Below are 20595 nucleotides of genomic sequence, written 5' to 3' on the forward strand. Positions count from 1 at the left end.
TTTTTCCTTTGAAAAGCTGATAGCGCATGTCATTGACCTCAGTAACTGGTAATCTAGTGGCACACATATGACAGGTGAACTGTATTGTGTCATACAGGTCTGCGGAGAGCATCCATCGCTGTCCAAGATCCCCTAATGCCTTCTGATACTTGGGCTCTTTTATGCAAAGCTTCAGGGCACCTAATTTACCACGTCCTCCAAAAGCACTTACTGAGTCACAGCCTGTGTAAGAGTGTAAACCCACTCAGGTTTTCCACAGTCTCTCTCTCTGAGGATAGTACTTAGATTCTTGATATCGATGTATCGTATGCGGTTCTTAGTACCACATCGCATGTAAAGCTTTGCAGTTATGTCTCTGCTGAATTCTAAACTGATAATCAATACATCAGTATCATCTGCAATAATGACAACAGACAATGTTGATGGATGTTTGGCATGGAGTAGCATTCTTGTGTCTGCTTCCTCCTGTGATGTTTGTAGCAGTTGGACCTCATCATATCCATCTTTTGTCAGTCGGAAGCAATTTTCTGCACAAGTTAAGTCACATACAGCTTCTTGTCACCTAATTTTTCAAGCATCTCTGGTTTGTTCCAGTCACTTGTCAGAAATTTTACCAATGCAGTCTTGCTATAAGAGTTTGTGAGAAGGCATTTCCATTGTTGGATTCTGTGATTTTGAGAAATGTTGAATATTATTCCTGAGCCAGATCCTCTCTGTTCTCTTTGAAGAGTTTTGATTGAGTGATGGTCTGTGTATGTGTCAAACACTATGTCGATTCTCACACTGTCTGCACCTTCCTGAAGAGCTGAGGTCAGGATGTGTTGTGAAAGTTCTGAAAATGTTCTATTTTCACCATTGATCTTATGCATCAGACTATGCCTGGTGTTGGCGCAGTGGTTAGGGCAGTGGCTTGGGACCCAAGAGGTCCTGAGTTCAAGCCCCGTTGGGACACTGAATTAATATATGTATGTATATATAAACCAAGTCGAAAACACCAGGGGGTTGACTCAGCCTGCTATCCTTCTGAGGTCGGCGAAATGAGTACCAGTTGTACTGGGCCCGGTGTATGCCCCGGTTAGAATAGGTGTACCATATCCCTATGTGTCGTAAGAGGCGACCAGGGTTGCGTCAGGAAGGGCATCCGGCGTAAAAACCTATGCCAAAACATTATGCGGACAACAAAACGAATTTCCATACCGGATCGGTCGAGGCCCGGGTTACCAACGACCGCCACCGATACCGGTGGTCAGCAGGGTACCAGTGGAAATTGTGCTACTGCTGGGCGAAGGAGGAGAAGGAGACGGGGAAGGCGAGTCCGGAGGCAGTGGGAGAGGGGGAAGGGTAGAAGTGTGGAGGTGAGAGTTGGAACTCTGAATGTTGGGACGATGACTGGCAAAGGGCGAGAGTTGGCTGATATGATGGAGAGAAGAAAGGTGGACATACTGTGTGTACAAGAGACCAAGTGGATGGGGAGTAAGGCGAGGAGCATTGGAGGTGGTTTCAAACTGTTCTACCATGGTGTGGATGGGAGGAGAAATGGTGTCGGGGTAATCCTGAAGGAAGATTATGTCAACAGGGTATTGGAGGTGAGGAGGGTGTCTGACCGAGTGATGAGTGTGAAGTTGGAAATTGAAGGGGTGATGATGAATGTCATCAGTGCATATGCCCCACATATGGGGTGTGAGATGGAATATAAAGAAGATTTCTGGAGTGAGTTAGATGAAGTGGTGGAGAGTGTATCCAAGGATGAAAGAGTTGATTGTGTATCCAAGTGTATCCAAGGATGAAAGAGTGTATCCAAGGATGAAAGAGTATCCAAGGATGATTGGAGCAGATTTCAATGGACATGTTGGGGAAGGGAATAAAGAGGATGAGGAGGTGATGGGGAGGTACGGTCTCAACAAGAGAAATGTGGAAGGGCAAATGGTGGTAGAGTTTGCAAAAAGAATGGAAATGGCAGTGGTAAACACGTATTTCAAGAAGAAGGAGGAACACAGGGTGACATACAAGAGTGGAGGAAAGTGCACACAGGTGGATTACATCTTAAGTAGGAGATGCAACCTGAAAGAGATGAGTGACTCTAAGGTTGTGGCAGGGGAGAGTGTAGCTCGACAGCATCGATTGGTGGTCTGTAGGATGACTTTGGAGGTGAGGTTGAGGAAGAGAGTGAGGGCTGAACCAAGGACCAGATGGTGGAAGCTGAAGGAGGAAGACTGTTGCGTGAAATTTAGGGAGGAGGTGAGACAGGCGTTGGATGGTGGTAAAGATGGGTGGGATGATTGGGCAATGACAGCAGAAGTTGTGAGGGAGATAGCTAGGAAGGTACTTGGTGTGACATCTGGACAGAGGAAGGAAGATAAGGAGACTTGGTGGTGGAATGAGGAAGTACAGGAAAGTATAAGGAAGAAGGGGTTGGCGAAAAAGAAGTGGGATGGTCAGAGAGATGAAGAAAGTAGGCAGGAGTACAAGGAGTGGCGTCGAAAAGCAAAAAGAGAGGTGGCAAAGGCCAAGGAAAAGGCATATGACGAGCTGTATGAGAAGTTGGATACAAAAGAAGGGGAAAAGGATTTATACCGATTGGCAAGACAGAGGGACCGAACTGGGAAGGATGTGCTGCAGGTTAGGGTGATAAAGGACGCAAATGGGAATGTGCTGACGAGCGAGGAGAGTGTGTTGAGAAGGTGGATGGAGTACTTTGAGGAGCTGATGAATGAAGAAAATGAGAGAGAGAGAAGGTTGGATGAGGTGGAGATAGTGAATCTGGAAGTGGGGTGGATCAGTAAGGATGAAGTGAGGACTGCTATGAAGAAGATGAAAAGTGGAAAGGCGGTTGGCCCAGATGGTATACCAGTGGAGGCATGGAAGTGCTTAGGAGAGATGGCAGTGGGGTTGTTTACCAGATTGTTTAATAAAGTCTTGGAAAGTGAGAGGATGCTGGAGGAGTGGAGATTAAGTGTACTGGTTCCGATTTTCAAGAATAAGGGTGATGTGCAGAGCTGTGGAAATTACAGAGGGATAAAGTTGTTAAGCCACACCATGAAGTTGTGGGAAAGAGTAGTGGAAGCTCGGTTGAGAGGAGAGGTGACGATCTGTGAGCAGTAATATGGGTTTATGCCAGGAAAGAGCACCACTGATGCGATGTTTGCTTTGAGAATGTTGATGGAGAAGTATAGGGAAGGCCAGAAGGAGTTACATTGTGTGTTTGTGGATTTAGAGAAAGCTTATGATAGGGTGCCAAGAGAGGAGTTGTGGCATTGTATGAGGAAGTTGGGAGTGGTAGAGAATATGTGAGGGTGGTGCAGGATATGTATGAGGACAGTGTGACAGCGGTGAGGTGTGCGGTAGGAATGACGGACCGGTTTAAGGTTAAAGTGGGATTGCACCAAGGATCGACTCTGAGCCCTTTCCTGTTTGCAATGGTGATGGACAGGTTGACGGACGAGATCAGACTGGAGTCCCCATGGACTATGATGTTCGCGGATGACATTATGATCTGTAGGGAGAGTAGGGAGCAGGCTGAATCGAGCCTTGAGAGATGGAGGTACGCACTGGAGAGAAGGGGAATGTTAGTCAGTAGGAGTAAGATGGAGTACATGTGCTTCAATGAGAGGGAGGGTGGTGGTATGGTGCAGTTGCAAGGAGTTGAGGTGAGGAAGGTGGATTGGTTTAAATACTTGGGATCAACTGTCCAAAGTAACGGAGAGTGTGGGAGAGAAGTGAAAAAGAGAGTGCAGGCAGGATGGAGTGGGTGGAGAAGAGTTGCAGGAGTGATTTGTGACAGAAGGGTAGCTGCAAGAGTGAAAGGGAAAGTATATAAGATGGTAGTGAGATCAGCTATGTTGTATGGTTTGGAAGTGGTGGCACTAACAAAAAGACAGGAAGCGGAGCTGGAGGTGGCAGAGATAAAGATGCTGCGATTCTCGTTGGGAGTGACAAGGATGGATAGGATAAGAAATGAGTATATTAGAGGGACAGCGCAGGTAGGACGGTTTGGAGACAAAGTGAGAGAGGTGAGATTGAGATGGTTTGGACATGTGCACAGGAGGGAAGCGGAGTATATCGGAGAAGGATGTTGAAGATGGAGTCGCCAGGCAGGAGGAGAAGAGGAAGGCCAAAGAAGAGGTTCATGGATGCGGTGAGGGCGGACATGCGGGTGGTTGGAGTGTCAATGGAAGATGTGGAGGATAGAGCGAAATGGAGACGGTTGGTCCGCTGTGGCGACCCCTAATGGGAGCAAGCCGAAAGAGGAAGAAGAAGATCTTATGCATCAGACTCATTCCATCGATAACTGTCGTAGATGGTGCTGGAATGGAGTCTGCTGGAGCACTCATTTTCTCAAGTTGCCTTGCAAGACTTGCCTTGTTTGTCTTCTTGAGTGTGCCATCACAATTGGCCAGTGCCCAAGGTAATGGGCCCAGTGGATGCTTCAAGACATCCTTCATGTGGAGGTTCCTACTAGTAGCAATCAAAACCATATGACCAAAGAGCCTGTGATCAGCTTTCATTATTAATTCTTTGTTGGAGACCTGTGTTTTACTCTTTTTCTTGAGACTTGTGAATGTCTTAAGGTTCTGTTTTGGCAGCCTATTATGGAAGGATTGTGATTTGGGTGTTTCAAGTCTCTCCTTTGTAAAAGCTGTGTATGAATCTTCACCCCTCTCTTGAGCATTCAATAGGTCTTGTGCAACATCGATTGGAGCCTCAGCCCTTGTGGAAAGGCTCACAATTTCTGAACTAGATCCAAAGGGATTAGTCCACCCTTGAATGACAGTGACTATTGCATCAACATCAGCCTCATCCCTGCAGATCCTAGAAGGTTCCAAGTCTGCATGAATTAGTCCTGGGCGTTGCATCCGAGTCATTTTCCGAAGCTGTCTCAAGCTGATACTTCTGTGTTCAGCAGTCAGATAGTATCTGCTGACAGCTCCAGGTCTTAGACTGAATCCTCGTGTTCCCCCAGCAGTTTCAGTATCCTTGTTTGCCGTTTCCTCGATGGTTTGGTCCAGGGGAATCTGACGAAATGGATTACGATCACCCAACTGCACTGAAAATCCACCTGCCTGGAAATGATTGTACACATCAGGAAAATCATTTTACAACATGCTCATCTGGGCAAAGTACACTGGGAGTTATCTTGCGTAATTGGTCCAGTCATAAGCAAAACTCCAGGGTATCATCTTCCTCACTGATATGAGATGCAGAGGCCAGTTACCTTCCCTTGATGCACGGATAGTGCCAAGCAAGATCTCACTCGTATTCACAAAGCTCATCCAGAAAGCAGACAGGTTGCCATTTATACACCGCAGATGATGCAAGTACAAACTGAACAGCTTGAAGATCTTGCAACAAGAAGCATCTTGCAGCACCTCTTCAAATTGCACTTGTGATAGGTCTGAGTGTAACTTTTCCATTACTTTAGCAGTAGTATTCAGGTGGTGCATCTCACTCTCTCTATCGAGTGCAGCCTGTGGCTGCTGGTTGCATCATTGGTTGGGACGTGGCTATACCGCTGATGCAGTGTCCCCCTTACCAGTGCACTGGTACTCATTTTGCCGACCTCGGAAGGATGACAGGCTGAGTCAACCTCCTGGTGTAATAATTCAGCGGCTGACAGGGCTCAAACTCGGGAGCCTTGGATCCCGTGACTCAGAAGATGCACCCGAACTCTCTTTTTGGATCTCCCATCATCATCTCAAACCTCTCTGTCACCTTCTTTAATTTTTCGGATCTCCCATCATCATCTCAAACCTCTCTGTCACCTTCTTTAATTTTTCTGTCATCTCCCCATGTCTTGTTTTACACGTCTGCCCATAAATTATCGTGGGGTTGCTCGTCCCCTCGACCTCACCCGTCTCCATCAGGGACCGAACACATTTTGCACTCACCCTCAGTTCGGTCGTTCCACCACGTGGTGCCGCCATTATGCCTTCCACCTCCTTCAATTCCCCCTTCATCACCTCTTGGCCCACCTGGAGGTTCAACCCCATGCACTGCATCTCACCCCTCAGTGTTTGCATATTTGCATCCATTCGGTTTCCCATCGCTTGCATGTTCGCATCCATTTTATTAACCTCCGCCATCGAAGATGGATGGAGGTTACTGTTTTCACCCCTTTCTGTTTGTTTGTTTGTTTGTTGGTGTGTTTGTTTGTTTGTTTGTTTGTTTGTGAACAGTATTCCGGAAAAAACTCCTTGACGTGGGGTGGGGGTGTTAGGTATGGTCCAAGGATCATGCCATTAAATTTTGGACTTGGTCCAAAATCCAATATGGCCGCTATGGCGGCCATTTTGAAAAATATATTTGAATTTTTTTTTTACATTTCTACATGTTTTAAGTGATTTCCAACGCCCCCCCCCCCAAAAAAAAATTTAGAGAAAAAAAATTTTTGCAACTTTTTTTTCAACAAAATTTCAATTTCTTTTTTTTGCATTCCTACATGTTTTAAGTGATTAACAACACCCCCCCCCCCCAAAAAAAAAATGGAGAAAAGAACTACAACTCTGTCAGCACTGTTGACGTCATATTTAATGAATTATATATAAGGTTCACTTGAGTGACCCAGCAGTATTGGCGGCGGAGGTTTTGCACTCTCCCGAGTGCTCCCCCTCTAGTTTTCCATTCTGTTTTCCATTTCCTTCATATTTTGCGCACTCGCATCCATTTTCTGCATCAACACCTCCAACATTTGTCTCATGTCAAATGACGGAGCCGATCCGCCATGATGGTGTGCAGAACCGGCAGGAATCGGGGGGGGGGGGAACTTTGACGGAGTGGGGGTGGTTATACGCCACCCTTCCACTCCCAATACCCATTCTGGGTTTGGCTGCGGGGAAATGTCTTCCTGCATGGGGGTGTCATCCTGGACCATGGGTCTTTCTAAATTTAAATTAGAACCCACCTGAGCCAGCCCATCTTGGCCCGCCATGGTGCATCTGAGAACAATTTAAAATTCTCGTAATTTGAAGGGAACGGGGGGGGGGGGGGTTGCTCCATACACCCCTGATCCGAATCCCGTGAATTTCTCTCTGGAGGCGGAAGGACCGAATTGCACTCCTGATCACCAATTTGTTGTGGGCCGGGGTTCGGTGGCGATAAACGACCACCAGGTGGAGCAGTAGAGCGGTTTCCCACCGAACACCCGGAATTTATAGGTCGTCACCCCGGATAACACCTGAGTCAACGGGTCACTTAAAGGACTGTGGTCGCCAATATTTCGACGGCGTGAGATAGGGTCCACTTTTCTATTCCAATTTACCTAAGTACCCACGCCATCTAGCTACCGGGGAAGCCACACCCTCGGCCGACTTTGTCCGAACCGAGTCGCTGTTACCGACTCGGATCCAGCGTAACCGAGCGGAAGTTACCAAATCCGCGCCGGACCCATTGACAACTTACCGGCCTGAACAGCCTCACTCATTCTCAACACGCACCGTGCTGGTCCAAAGAAAGAAAGTGACAGACAACGAGCTGGTACATTGAACAATTGGGGGTTTATTTATCAGGGAGGCAGGGAGGCACAAAGAGCAGAGTTATCCGAATATGCAGGAAAATGTACAATGAACAAAAACACAACAGTACGTACACACACACACACACACACACACACACACACACACACACACACACACACACACACACACACACACACACACACACACACACACACACACAGTGGCCGCAACCTTTATTTGGCCCTACAGTCGGGAGGGAAGGTGAGCTGAGGGCTGGAGCCTACGCTAGCACCTGTCTGCCTCGTGCGGTCTGGTCGAGACGAGCTGGTTCGAAGACTCGAACCCACACCTCCGTCGCCGCACCAAGCACCAGGGACCAGGAACGACGCAACGGATGCCAGCCAGTACGAGAACGGACCAGACCAGACGAGCACCCGCGGGTAGACGAGAACGCCAGCGGGCAAGACGAGAACGTGAGCGGGCGACGAGGCTTCTTCTCCTTCCAGCCAAGGCAAGCCGAATGAGAGCAACACACTTATTAATCATTCCACTGGTGGTGCTCCGGGCAATCTTCATGTAACGACAAATCTGCACCTGCTTCTTCTCTATCTCACGACGGCTCGCCACCTTCTCTTATCCTTCCCCTCCCCCGTGCGTCGAGGGAACCGCTCTGAGGAACTTGCCTCGGGATTGGACGAGGGGTTGTCAGGCGACTAGTGGCCGCCCCTCGTTGGTCAGGCCGAACACTCCATATAGCAAAGGCAGAGCCAGCCCTGAGGTGATGAAACCTCCGCTCACGTCCGTGGTCCCAAACACGTGCGTAATGGCGTCGATGGTGCGGAGAGGTGAAAGCCAGGTGGGCGAAGCGCCCGTTCGGCCGCAGCGTGGGAAGAGGAGTGAAGCGAGGGTTGTGTTGGCGTTGTGCCAATTCAAGATATAAAAAAAAATGTGACTATAAAAGTAACTCGTAGCGCACACATGTTAGTTAACCCATTAGACAGAAGGACGGGACCCTGACTATAAACACATACTTTTCGAGATAACTGAGCTACGGGGACTGCTGACTGACTGTGTGCAAATGGCTTCCAGATTCGTAACACTACTCCCTCCCCTTTTTACAGACTCATCCCGAGTCGTCAATTTTCGTGTGCCATGCAGGTGTAGGTTTTTCCCCTAGTACGTTTTACCTATGGATCCCTGAGTGCGACATTTGTATACATGTCCCAAAAATAAATAACCTAGTGCGCTGCGTAACTAAACTATCAGACTCACACGGACAACTTGAATAAATTGCCGGCGCTAACTCAAACAACAGGTCGGTTAAGAACTTATTTACAATTTCTAATATTTACACTAACCATGGCCCATGACCTGTGATCTGTGGAAGGAAAAGTCATTGGAGCAGAACACAAAAAAAGAATGGATGCATGCGCTGGCAAAGTTTTTGTGGAGTGGCTGCCTGCAGGGCAGTCCTTGCAAACACCTGAAGATGGTCCTGGCTCACATGGTTGAGATGGTGACACAGGGGAAATACAATAAGAACAAGCAGGCATGGGGTCAAGGCAAAGGCAAGCAAGTGAGGTAAGGCAAATGCGGACCAGAAATACAGCACACTCTCAAGTCGGCTCATGAAGCTGGCCGGCCTCTGGTCTGGTCCGTGAGGTTCTGTGGAGGGAGTGCGGTGGTGCCGGCCGCTCTGAAAACGGGCTCGGACCTACCCTACTGTCTCCCCCAAACCTATCGCCTTTGCCTGTCTTTGTCCATACCCACTCCCTTAGTTTGCAACAAGAAAATTTAGACTTCCCCCTTTTTATTTTATTAATATTATTTTTCTTTTCTTTATAATTGCTAGTCCCCAACCCTCCTACTGTCTTTGTCCGGCTAACCTATCCTGTCCGTCCACTCCCAACCCCTAAGATCCTTTTTTTGAGGGGAATAAGGGAGAGACTTGTGTCCTGCTTCAAGGCCCAACAAAGCCTCAGAACAACCTCCACAGACTTCAGCAATCTTCTCAAAGTGAGTCCAGCGGCCTACAGAGAGCGAAAGGGTGGATGGTGCGAAGGTTTACATTTTTTTCTAACTACCCTAACATTTATTACACTTTAAACTATCCCCGGGGCTTATCAACACGCCTGTCACTTTAAACTATCGGTTCTAACAACCATGATTCCCGTCGCCTGTGTTGGTGTCCATTATTACTTTGGGCCCTGCACACAAATTTTCTCTCGTGCCCTTGCACAATTTTGTGGCTGGGTAGCGTGGCTCAACTGGCAGGGACTGCCGAACTCAAACTATGGCACCCCCAGGCCCTGAGGCTGTCTCCGAGCATACCTGCTCCTTATGAATGCGGGGAGTGCCCTTCCTGTCTACTCCCCCGTTTATGCCCACGTGTCATTTTGGCGCTACGGGTCCCGCTTCCGACAGGCCACCCATGCCCAGTACACTATTCCGGTCCCTTGGACCCATGGCCTACTCTGACTGACTAGTCCGGTGCACGGGGTGCCCTCTACTCAATACTCACCTTTCCACAGCCACGCTCCCAGCCGGTCAATGGACTCCTGCACCCTTCAAAAAGGTTACGTGCCTTCTCTCAACACCAACAACAAAACGACCTCCTTTTATCAAGGATATCAAAACAAAACGATATCAAGAATCTAAGTACTATCCCAGGAGAGGGACGGAGAGAGAGATAGAGAGAGAGAGATAGAGAGATAGAGAGATAGAGAGATAGAGAGATAGAGAGATAGAGAGATAGAGAGATAGAGAGATAGAGAGATAGAGAGAGAGAGAGAGAGAGAGAAAGAGAGAAAGAGAGAAAGAGAGAAAGAGAGAAAGAGAGAAAGAGAGAAAGAGAGAGAGAGAGAGAGAGAGAGAGAGAGAGAGAGAGAGAGAGACAGACAGAGAGAGAGACAGAGACAAGCCTAAGTGGGTTTGCACTCTACACAGGCTGTGACTCAGTAAGTGCCTTTGGAGGATGTGGTAAATTAGGTGCCCTGAATCTTTGAGAGCCCAAGTATCAGAAGGCATTAGGGGATCTTGGACAGCGATGGATGCTGTCAGCAGACCTGTATGACACATTACAGGAGTTTACCTGTCATATTGTTGTGGGCCGGGGGTCGGTGACGATAAACGACCACTAGGTGGAGCAGTGGAGTCGTCTCCCACCGAACACCCGGAATTTAGGTCGTGACCCTTGGATTATTCCAAAGGTCATGGGTGCCTGAGTGGACCGTGGACGCCTATATCTCGACCGCGTGGGGTAGGGTTAATTGCCGAATTTCAAAATACCTAAGTACCCACGCAGTCCAGCTACCGAGGAAACCACACCCTCGATGGGCTCTGTAGAACCGGGTCGCTCTAGTATTGTAGAATTTTGTAGTTAACGTTTTAACCGACTCGATGTAAATCCTGTTACTCAAATGAAGGCCACAATTAATTCACTGTCCACAACGGAAAGTACATTACATCAGATAATTTTATTAACCTCATACTATGGAGTCCAAGCCACTGAGATGGTAAACATATACAATGATTTACACTAAACTAAGATTACATTTCCTGGTATTTATATGCTTTCATGGGGAGTTGAGGGGGCTGATAAGCATGAGGCAAAATAACTCCAACTGCAATACGTGTCCACTAGGTGAAAGAATCATGGCAAAAGTTGCAGTTTTATCAACCAGGTCACTTTGTTCCATAGCAAGACATTCCTTTTATCAACATTAAGGTCAAAAGACTCTGGGGTAAAGGGAAGCATAACTGACAGCCAATTTGACTTATAGCATAAAAATTAAATTTATATAGCACCAACAACAATTACAATTGAGAGTACATTAATATAATTATTTTCTCCCACACTCGCGACCTCGGTCCAGTATAACCGAGCAGAATTACCAGAGTCCGTCGGACCCAAATTAACAATTTACGGCCCGAACGGCCTTACTAGTTCTCAACACGCACCCCGCTCGGCCAATGAAGGAAACACAGAAAAAGAACTGATACATTGAACAATTGGGTGATTTATTTATAATGGGGTAGGGCAGCACACAAAGAGCAGAGTAAAACCGACAAAAGAAATGTAATGTACAAGAAAAGAAAAACACTTATACACTTCTACTTAAAGACGGAGCCCACGGACACACACGCACACACACACACACACACACACACGAAACTGGACCCCATGGGTCTATCTCGGTCAAGCCGGGTCAGGGTATCTGTCCGCTTCGTGCGGCCACACCGACTTCAAAACCACCACGGTGGGATCCGAACCCATGACCCGAGGTCCACAGCCCCGAACAAGACCGCTCAACCATGACCACCACTGTCTCAGACAGCTCCAGCCACGACCATGACCGTCTGCAGAACGCTCGTCGACAACCACCCTGCAGTCGCCACGATCACCCAGTCTTTCCGCACGCTGGTCCAGTCAACCACTCCACTCCTCTTCAGGTGGGAGGGGCCTCTTCTCCTTGCCACTCACCTCCTGATTGGACGGTGGGTGTCAGTCGACTCGTGGCGACCTCCCGATTGGCTGGGGCTCGCGTGTGGTGCTCACCCTCCTCTCATTGGCTGGAGGGTTGTCGGGCGACTCGTGGCCGCCGTTGATTGGACGAGCTCACGTTGGGCGGAGGGAAACTCACCCCTGCACGTGACACGATGCACATGGGCGATGGCGTTGTTGTAGTTGGTGATGTAGAGGATGTAGTTGTTGTGGTAGTTGGTGATGTGGAGTATGTAGTTGTTATAAAAACATAACTAAACAAGTGTTGCCAGGCACAACAAATCCCACCCATTTAAGGCATAAAGTTATTTTGGGGATCAAATTTAAATTTGATACATCCTTAACCTGAATATTGATTATATGGAATAGAATAAGGAATATTTTAGTCTTAGTTTGAAGTCAATAAAACCATTTTTGACGAAGTTATGAGCGAAAAACGATTTTGACCTTTTTGTGACCTGACCTTGACCTTTGACCTAATTGGAACAAAAAGTTAATGGGGTCGTCCGAGGTTCATTACCCACCTGTGGATACAATTTGACAGTGTTTGAGCCAGCCGTTTTCCCGTAAAGTTGTATTTTCGTAACCATGTATTACTTTTAATGGAAAATTTGTAATTTTGACCGATGACCATGACCCCCAAAACCCATGACCATGACCCAATGCTGTTTAAAGTGGTGTATATGTTACAGTATTAACTCATTAAAAATGTTTGAAGCACTTTTGAAATGATGAATGGATTACAAAGATAATCCCCAAAGTATGCATGATACTCGTGTTTATACATTTAGTAGAGTAATATATGAATCTAATAATCACGAAAGAGTATCTTATAAAACATAGTTTAGCTATATTGTAATGATTTTAAGAAAACAATTCCAGGACAAGGAAAAAATCAGTTATTTTCCTTCATTTTTGTCATTCTGGGGGTAGTGAATCTAGTGATAAAGATTGGTGTGCTCTGGCATTATAAAGCTACCACATAGAAAAGTCGACATGGACTTTTTGGACTACTCAGATGTATAGCTATCTAAAATACAATATAAATTCTGGTTCCTCCTGATGGCAGTCGTGAGCCAAATTTGAGGTCTGGGCTCAGGGACTACTGGCAAGTTTGGTTAGTACTGTGCAGGGAAGTGTGTTTCGGTGACGAGTCATTGCTGGGAAATGGAACACGTCACGCGGTAATTCGAATATAAACACCCTAACTCCTGCATGACAGCACAGGTTTCAGTGCTGTTCTCATCCAGATGAGTGAGCTGCATTGTTATGTGTAATCTGTCATTGTTAGCATGTTCAGGATGGAATAAAAAGTATATTTTGTGCCTGTAATCTATTTCCAGATAATCTGATCCCCAAGCGAAACAACTTTACTAAAATCAATGATTGCTCCTTCGGTCTGATAACAATGTCATCGAATCTCAATTGTTTTTGTTTTTTTTCAGGACATTCGGCGAAAATTACCTTTTGGTGCCAACGAGGGAAGTGCTGAGTTGTGTAGCTGTTCATAAAGATTAGCAAGCATCCTCAAGTAAGGGTCATCTATTTACACACATACGCCAGGGTTTGGGTCTGCACGGACATGGTGTGTACAATGGCAGCATGGTGGGTTAAACGATTGTCTTAGCTCTCAGGTATGAATGTTGACATAAATTGTTGGAATCCCGAATGGGTTGGAATCCCGACTCGACTATAAACTGTGAGTAGTGGCACTGCGTTGCCTCACAAAGTGAAGGATCCATTGGTCATTGATAAGCTGGGTGTCCTGTATACTAGCATTAGTTCATCACTGTTAAAGATCCCAAGCTCTGTTTGGTGACGAGTCAGCGAGTTATCGCCGGCATCCTGAACAAATTACAAATTCATGCTCGTCAGAACCGCATGCCTGGCCAGTTCATTCGTGAATGGTTTTAGTGAAAGCCCATCATGTCTGTACCTTAGGGTTGTCCTTATTTTAATAAAATAATGACAGCCCTACTGTACCTGATCCACACCATTTTGACTGAAGGGGTCAATTTACTGAGCTTACATGTAATAATCCTCTTCCTTTAATAACTTTACATGACTTGGCATTATACATTCCTTATACAATTCACAGATAAGCAATGGTCATGCAACTTCTTTTTTTTTGTATACCTTATCGAGGCTCGTATGAGAGCGAACACACAACGCACAGTAGGGGGGGGGGCATGAGACAAGAGGGGCGGGCGTGGGAAGGACAAAACAGTAGGGAACAGAGACATTAGGAAATCTGTGGAAGGGAGAGGGATGGAGTGGGGAGCATGGGGTATACAAGATGGACACCACAGGGACTGTCAGGAAGGAAAGCAGGGAATTTGAAGGAGGTGGGTTTGGGGTGGATTAACGGGGGTAGAAAAGATCGAGAATTTTGATGGGGAAAGATAAGAGCAGTTGGCGAACAGCTGTTTTGAAGGCCTGGAGGGAAGAATAAGATTGAAGAGAGTGTGGGAGTTTATTCCAAAGGTGGGAAAAAGAAGAATGAAAGAGAGAAGTTGAGCAGTGATTCGTGATTTTGGTAGTTTTACAAGAAGGGGGTTGTTGATGGACCTTGAGCACCCTGCAGAAATATGGTGGGGACAAATCCCAGACAGAGCAGGGGAGGCGAGACCGGTGAGGAGACGGTAGAAGACAGAAAGACCACCGACCCACCTGCGGTGAGAGAGTGAGACCCAAAGACTCAGCTTCATCGCAGGAGATACCATTGATCCTAAATGCCTTTGTTTCTACAGCGTGAAGCTGAGAAAGGTGAGAGGCAGGAGCACCAGCTCAGAGGGGAGAGCAGTACTCCATCAGGCTGCGGACGAAAGCTTTGTATGTGGTCAGGAGCTCAGGTGTGCTGAGGATGGACTTTGCATGACTGAGGATTCCTAGTCAGCGACTGGCTTTGGAGGCCAGGTTGGAAATGTGGCTTTCCCAGGAAAGATCATGGCAGACAGTGAGACCCAGAAGCTTGAAAGAAAGAACTTCTTCCAGAGGATTGTTGAGAAAGTAGATGAGGGGGGGGGGGTTCTAAACGGTCCTTTCGGGGAGATAGAGTGAGAGTGTGAGATTTTTCAGGATTGCGAGACATGTTCCATGTGTTGGAACAGTTTGTGATTTAACCCAGATCTGGAGTGAGCGAAGAAGCTGCTGCATGCCGATCTGAGGGATGACAGATGGTACGGCAGAGGGTGGAGTCATAAGCAAAGAGATCAAGAGAATTTTCCAGAGAGTTGGAGAGATCATTGATGAAAACCAGAAAAAGAACAGGCCCCAGAATGTTGCTTTGAGGAACTCCAGCCTGGACAGGAAGAGGGGATAAGAGAACTCCATTTTGAGCCACATGTTAACTGCGACAGGAGAAAAAGTCTGTGAGCCATGTGTGGAGATGTCCTTGGATACCATTGGAAGCGAGTTTGGTGAGCAGGGCAGGGTGCCAGACCGTGTCAAAAGCACACGATATGTCTTGTGATATGGCTCTGATTTAATGTCCGGCATTGGGGATCTCCATCCATTGTTGGGAGAGCAGAAGCAGTAGATCCAGGGAAGAAGACAGGGTCTGAATCCAAATTGATGATCGGAAATCAGGCCATTGGAGAAGAGGAAGGATTTAATGTCTGAAGCAATGATGGATTCCATAACCTTGCTTATGATTGGGAGAAGGCTGATTCGTCTGTGGTTGCAGGGATCTGTTTTTGTACCTTTTTATGCAGGGCAGTAATATTTGCTGATTTCCCAGCAGATGTCAGATGACCTTGGGCAAATGAGAGGGTTAATAGAACAGAGAGAGGGTGAGCAAGAGCAGAGGAGCAGGTTTTTAGGACACGGGGGCTGATGCCATATCGACCGGTTGCAGAATCTGAGTCGAGGTTTCTTTCAACAAAATATATAATTTGTCATTGAAAAAGCAGTTGCATTTCCAAGTCATCTCTCTCCCCAATCAACTAAAACCATCAACCACATCCACAAAAGTTTCAGCATTTTTGTATAAAGTTATCCTTGCTTGCAAGACCCTCTAGACCCCCGAAGACCCTTCAGAACCATTACACCTCCAAGGCCCTTGAGAACCCAGCAACCCTTTCAGAAACTTGAGAGCCATAAGACTGTTTAGATCTTTTATAACCCGACGACCCTTTAAAAATGTAAGACCCTATAGACCCCATTACACCCTTCACATCCTGTTAGACTCTTTAGAACCCTAAGATCCCTCAGGTTCGTTTAGACCTTCAGACCATTTCGAACCTTAAGAATCCCCAAATCTTTTTTGACCCTTTAAGACCACAAGAACGCGAAGACCATTTCGACCTGATTTCACCCTTTACAACTCCTAAGACTCCTTTCTACCCCATTATACCATTAGACATTCACACCTTATAATCTATATATTACTAAAAGTCTCATCTTGTGTGTGTGTGTGTGTGTGTTTGTATATATGTATGTATATATATATATATATATATATATATATATATATATATATATATATATATATATATATATATATATATATATATATATATATATATATGTATGTTCCCGAAATACAGCCAATACGGTACATGATAGCGCAAACATTTTAGAGCTGCCTTACTCACCATTCCCCTGTGGTGTGCAGTATCAAGTTTCGTTCAAATCGGGCAACGAAAAAATTATTAAAAAATCTATTCCCGATTCATTCAAGTCCTCTTCGGGAGAATTTGATCAATGCAAACAACCTCAGCGGTATAATTCGCTGGAGCTATCTTTTTTTCTTGAAATGATTTTTTTTTTCATCAACCACTGTCATAACGGGAACCCAACGAGTTCACAGGTCGTCGACTGATGTTTTAAGACCGTTTAGAGTCTAAACTTTAGACACTTAAGACCCTTCATAGTCCGGTGGCAGAGCAGCATATTTCTAGTGAACCTTGCAATGTTTGGTAACAATCGTTTTTTGGCTTATTTTGATAGATATTGGTGTCGAGATCAATTTTAGGGTGAGTGGCCACTTGTCACTGCCTTGGCTTTTGCAGAATCCAAGATGGCCACCAAATACAATCAAAATATAAATTAGGTTGTAAATCCTGTTCTAAGTACAGCAAAAGGATGATATTGGTGTCTAAATCTATGTTTTAGAGACCAAGGAAGTGGATTATGATGTTATTGGGTCATTTGGCGGCCATCTTGGTAGCACAAATCCAATATGGCCGCCAAAAATAACTGAAAAATGCCAAAATCACAAAAATATCACACTAAAAACTAACATAATCGATTGTGAATGCAGTTGAACAATGATCCTGCTGGTTACACATGTGCTTGACATGTTATATAATCTGATTGTGAAGTAATGATGCCGTTTAGAAGCCACCTGGTGCCACCTACTCAAGACGTAAATATCATGGTGCTTCCAATGTGAAATGCACCAATATATCGATAACTTTTAACGATCTTTGTTTTTGTTGTAGGTTCTGAAATGAGTGATGATATGGCTGAAGCAGGAGACAGCAAGGATGCCGAGGAATGCTTCTTCAAGACAGTTTACAACTGTGGGGTTGGGAAGTTGACGCAGTCTTCACGAATCGGCACAATATTGGAAGCTAGTAATCTTCGCCAAGATGATATCAGACTACGAAAAGAACTATCTGATGGATCATCAACTGTTAGATGTCACAAAAATTGTGTATCCAAATATGTATCTCCTTCCACTCTCAATAAATTGGCCAAGCGTATGCCAGAGGAAGAGACAGATGATGACTCCAACGCTGGTTACAAGCGATTGCGTTCGAGTACCGGTGGTGATGTTTTTGACTTTCAGAAGCACTGTTTGTTCTGCCATGATACAATTCACTACAATCCATCATGGTGGGTAATATCGTGAGCTCAGTGGTAACGTCTCAACCGACACCATTACAAATAGCCATAGGTGTACTTCTTGGTGACCATAAGATGATCATCACAGAACTGTACAAGTATAATGTTTCTTGTTCCTCCGATGAGGTTCGACGATTCAGAAGGTCAGCGGGTGTTCAATCATCAAAAGCACAGCAGTTAGCTGGACTCAGAGATGCCAGACTGGGCGGACTTGTGCAAATCATCATTGATAACTTTGATGCTGTGATCAGTTCCCAAAACTGCCGCCTCGAATGTCATTACATGGCAATGCTGGCAGCTCAGTGGAAGACCGAACTTGACCACCTTGAAGGTTTGGATACATCGATCCCTCGCCTAACGAAAGAAGAAATGAAGCACCCTATCCCATGGGAGACACGAGTCGTTGAGTATACGGGACCGAAGAAACCTCCTATGCCATTTACTGCTACAAACCGATTTGCCATGTCAGACGACTTTGTACAAGCCACAACAATCTCAATTGGCAGAGCCAAAGATTTAGACTTTAACTTCATCAAAGATGTGCTCTTTGAAGCAAACACTCCTGAGTACAACGGGTACAATACACGTCACTGCCGTGAGTCAGGAATGACCCGAGTACCCAAGACAGCTGTGGTATATCTTCCACTCATAAACATGAAGCCAGGGGACCCAACTACTGTCCTAACTTCCATCACCCGAGGATTCGAAGTCACCCGAGCATCCAACCAGGATATTGTCGTTCTCACCTGCGATCAGGCCATATATAAGATCGCCGTTGACATCACATTTCATCAACCAGATCTGCTCACCAACATAATCCAGTTCGAAGCATTATGGCCAGAGGGCTTTTACAGCTCACTCGCAAAACAGGTGACAACCTTCGCCGCAAAGAAGAAACGTCGAACAATCGATGATAATCCCGTCATGGATCAAGAGGCTATATACGCTCGGGTGATTGGCCTTCTCGTGAGCGAGCGCGATCTCGATCTGGAACAAGTCCTCTCCACAGGGCTAACTGCATATCCGCCCTCGATGTTTCAAGCTGATGGCCAGATGCGAGTGGCAACGGGAAAATCCACACTGAAAAAGAACCTCCAAGTCGAAGTTTCACAACGCCTTATCACAAGGCCAACATCTATGGTGATTGATGTTTCCGCTCTTTTGTGGACATTAGAATGGCCATCCCAAGGAACCGTTGACACGTTCATTTCGGTGTTCAAGGTCTGGGTCAACACGCGGCTGCTTGAAGCTGATGTCCACCTGTGTTTTGATCGTTATTATGACTACTCTACAAAAAGCAGCACCAGATCAGCTCGAGCCAGCGCTACCCGGGTCCATCAGCTCGAACGGAAAACTCCACTGCCGGCTCGGGATGCAGTACTCAAGAACTCAGCCAATAAAAAACAACTCAACACACTGATTTGCAAATCAATCCTGAGTGATCACAACTTCCTGCAGCATGCGACACAGGACCACCAGTTGGTGGTTACTGGGGAAAAGGACACACCTACGCAGGTATCGAAGGGTCCTAAGTCGCCTCGTCTAGACCTAGCATCAACACATGAAGAAGCTGACATCCTCCTGACACAACAGGCCATCCATTTGGCAAAATACCATCCAGAATCACGGGTGCGGGTGGTGTGTGATGACACGGATGTGTTCGCGTTACTTGTGTACTACTACTTGAGCGAGAAGCTCCAGTCTTCAATAACTATGCAGTCTCCAATCATGGGTCGGTCTTGCATCGACGTGAAGGAAACCGCTCTTAAACATTCAGCAATCGTGCCCGAGCTCTTAGCGCTTCATGCTTTGACTGGTTGTGATTCAGTTGCTGCGATTTAATGAATTTGAAAAACAAAAGCAATCGCGGCCGCTCGAAAAGGCTACTCTCTGGATCAACTTGGTAAACCCTTGGCAAATATCATTGAAGTCACCGAACAAGCAACAGCTTTCATGGGTGCGTGCTATGGCATTACAACTCCCACCTCTTCGATGACCAAGATCCGCCAGAAACTATGGACACAGAAGACTGGAAAATCAACAGCAGCACCTAAGCTGTGTAGTTTGCCCCAACTACAGAAGCGTTTGAGCAGAACGTCCGTAGAGCACACCATCAAGTCGCTCACTGGTACAGTGCCCTGAGTGGGGATCCACCAACTCTCGCTGCAGTGGAACACGGATGGGAAGCTGATGACACTAACAAGTGTCTCTTCCCTCGGAATATGGAGGACGGGGTACCCTATGCCCCGGAGCACATTCTGAAGCTGGTCAGATGTGGCTGCACATCTGAGCAAGCATGTAGAGGTGGGAGATGTGGATGTATGAGGTGCCAACTTCCGTGCACAATGTTCTGCACCTGCGGTGGTGGTACTGCCTGTTCCAATCCATTCAACATCAATGAGAGTGCAACAGATCACGCCGACATCTCTGATGACAGCGATGAGACAAATGACCGAGCAATGGATGTCGAGGATGAGGACGATGAATAGTTCGAGATATAAGATATTTTGTCCAGTGGGGTGTTAATTTAGCTTCATTTTTTTTTTGTATAACTTGTATTGACATAGCGTTGAAACATTGAGCAATGTGAAGCTGCCAAATTATTGTATTATTATTATCATTATTAATGGGAGTATCATATACGTTAAATGTATGTCTACTTTTGAGTCATGTCAATGTCATGTCTGAGAGAATTATACAATAAATATTGTCCGATTATAATTACATTTTGTTCTTATATTTTGCTTGAAATCGACATTGCTATCAAAATAAATATTGCTTATAAATTGG

General features: G+C 46.1%; 1 protein-coding gene across 1 annotated transcript; it reads left to right on the forward strand.

The window, feature by feature from the left end:
- The first annotated feature begins 13159 nt into the window (after positions 1-13159).
- On the forward strand, positions 13160-20595 carry LOC147020849 (uncharacterized). Its single transcript, XM_085896532.1, has 3 exons — positions 13160-13209; positions 13401-13486; positions 17400-20595. The coding sequence occupies exon 3, from the start codon at positions 17794-17796 to the stop codon at positions 19645-19647; it is 1854 nt and encodes a 617-aa protein (XP_085752658.1). The 5' UTR covers positions 13160-13209; positions 13401-13486; positions 17400-17793; the 3' UTR covers positions 19648-20595.

Source organism: Eptatretus burgeri, chromosome 9, assembly GCF_056783735.1.
Source record: "Eptatretus burgeri isolate ZD-2024b chromosome 9, Ebu_testis_v1, whole genome shotgun sequence".
In the NCBI taxonomy this organism is placed as follows: Eukaryota; Metazoa; Chordata; class Myxini; order Myxiniformes; family Myxinidae; genus Eptatretus; species Eptatretus burgeri.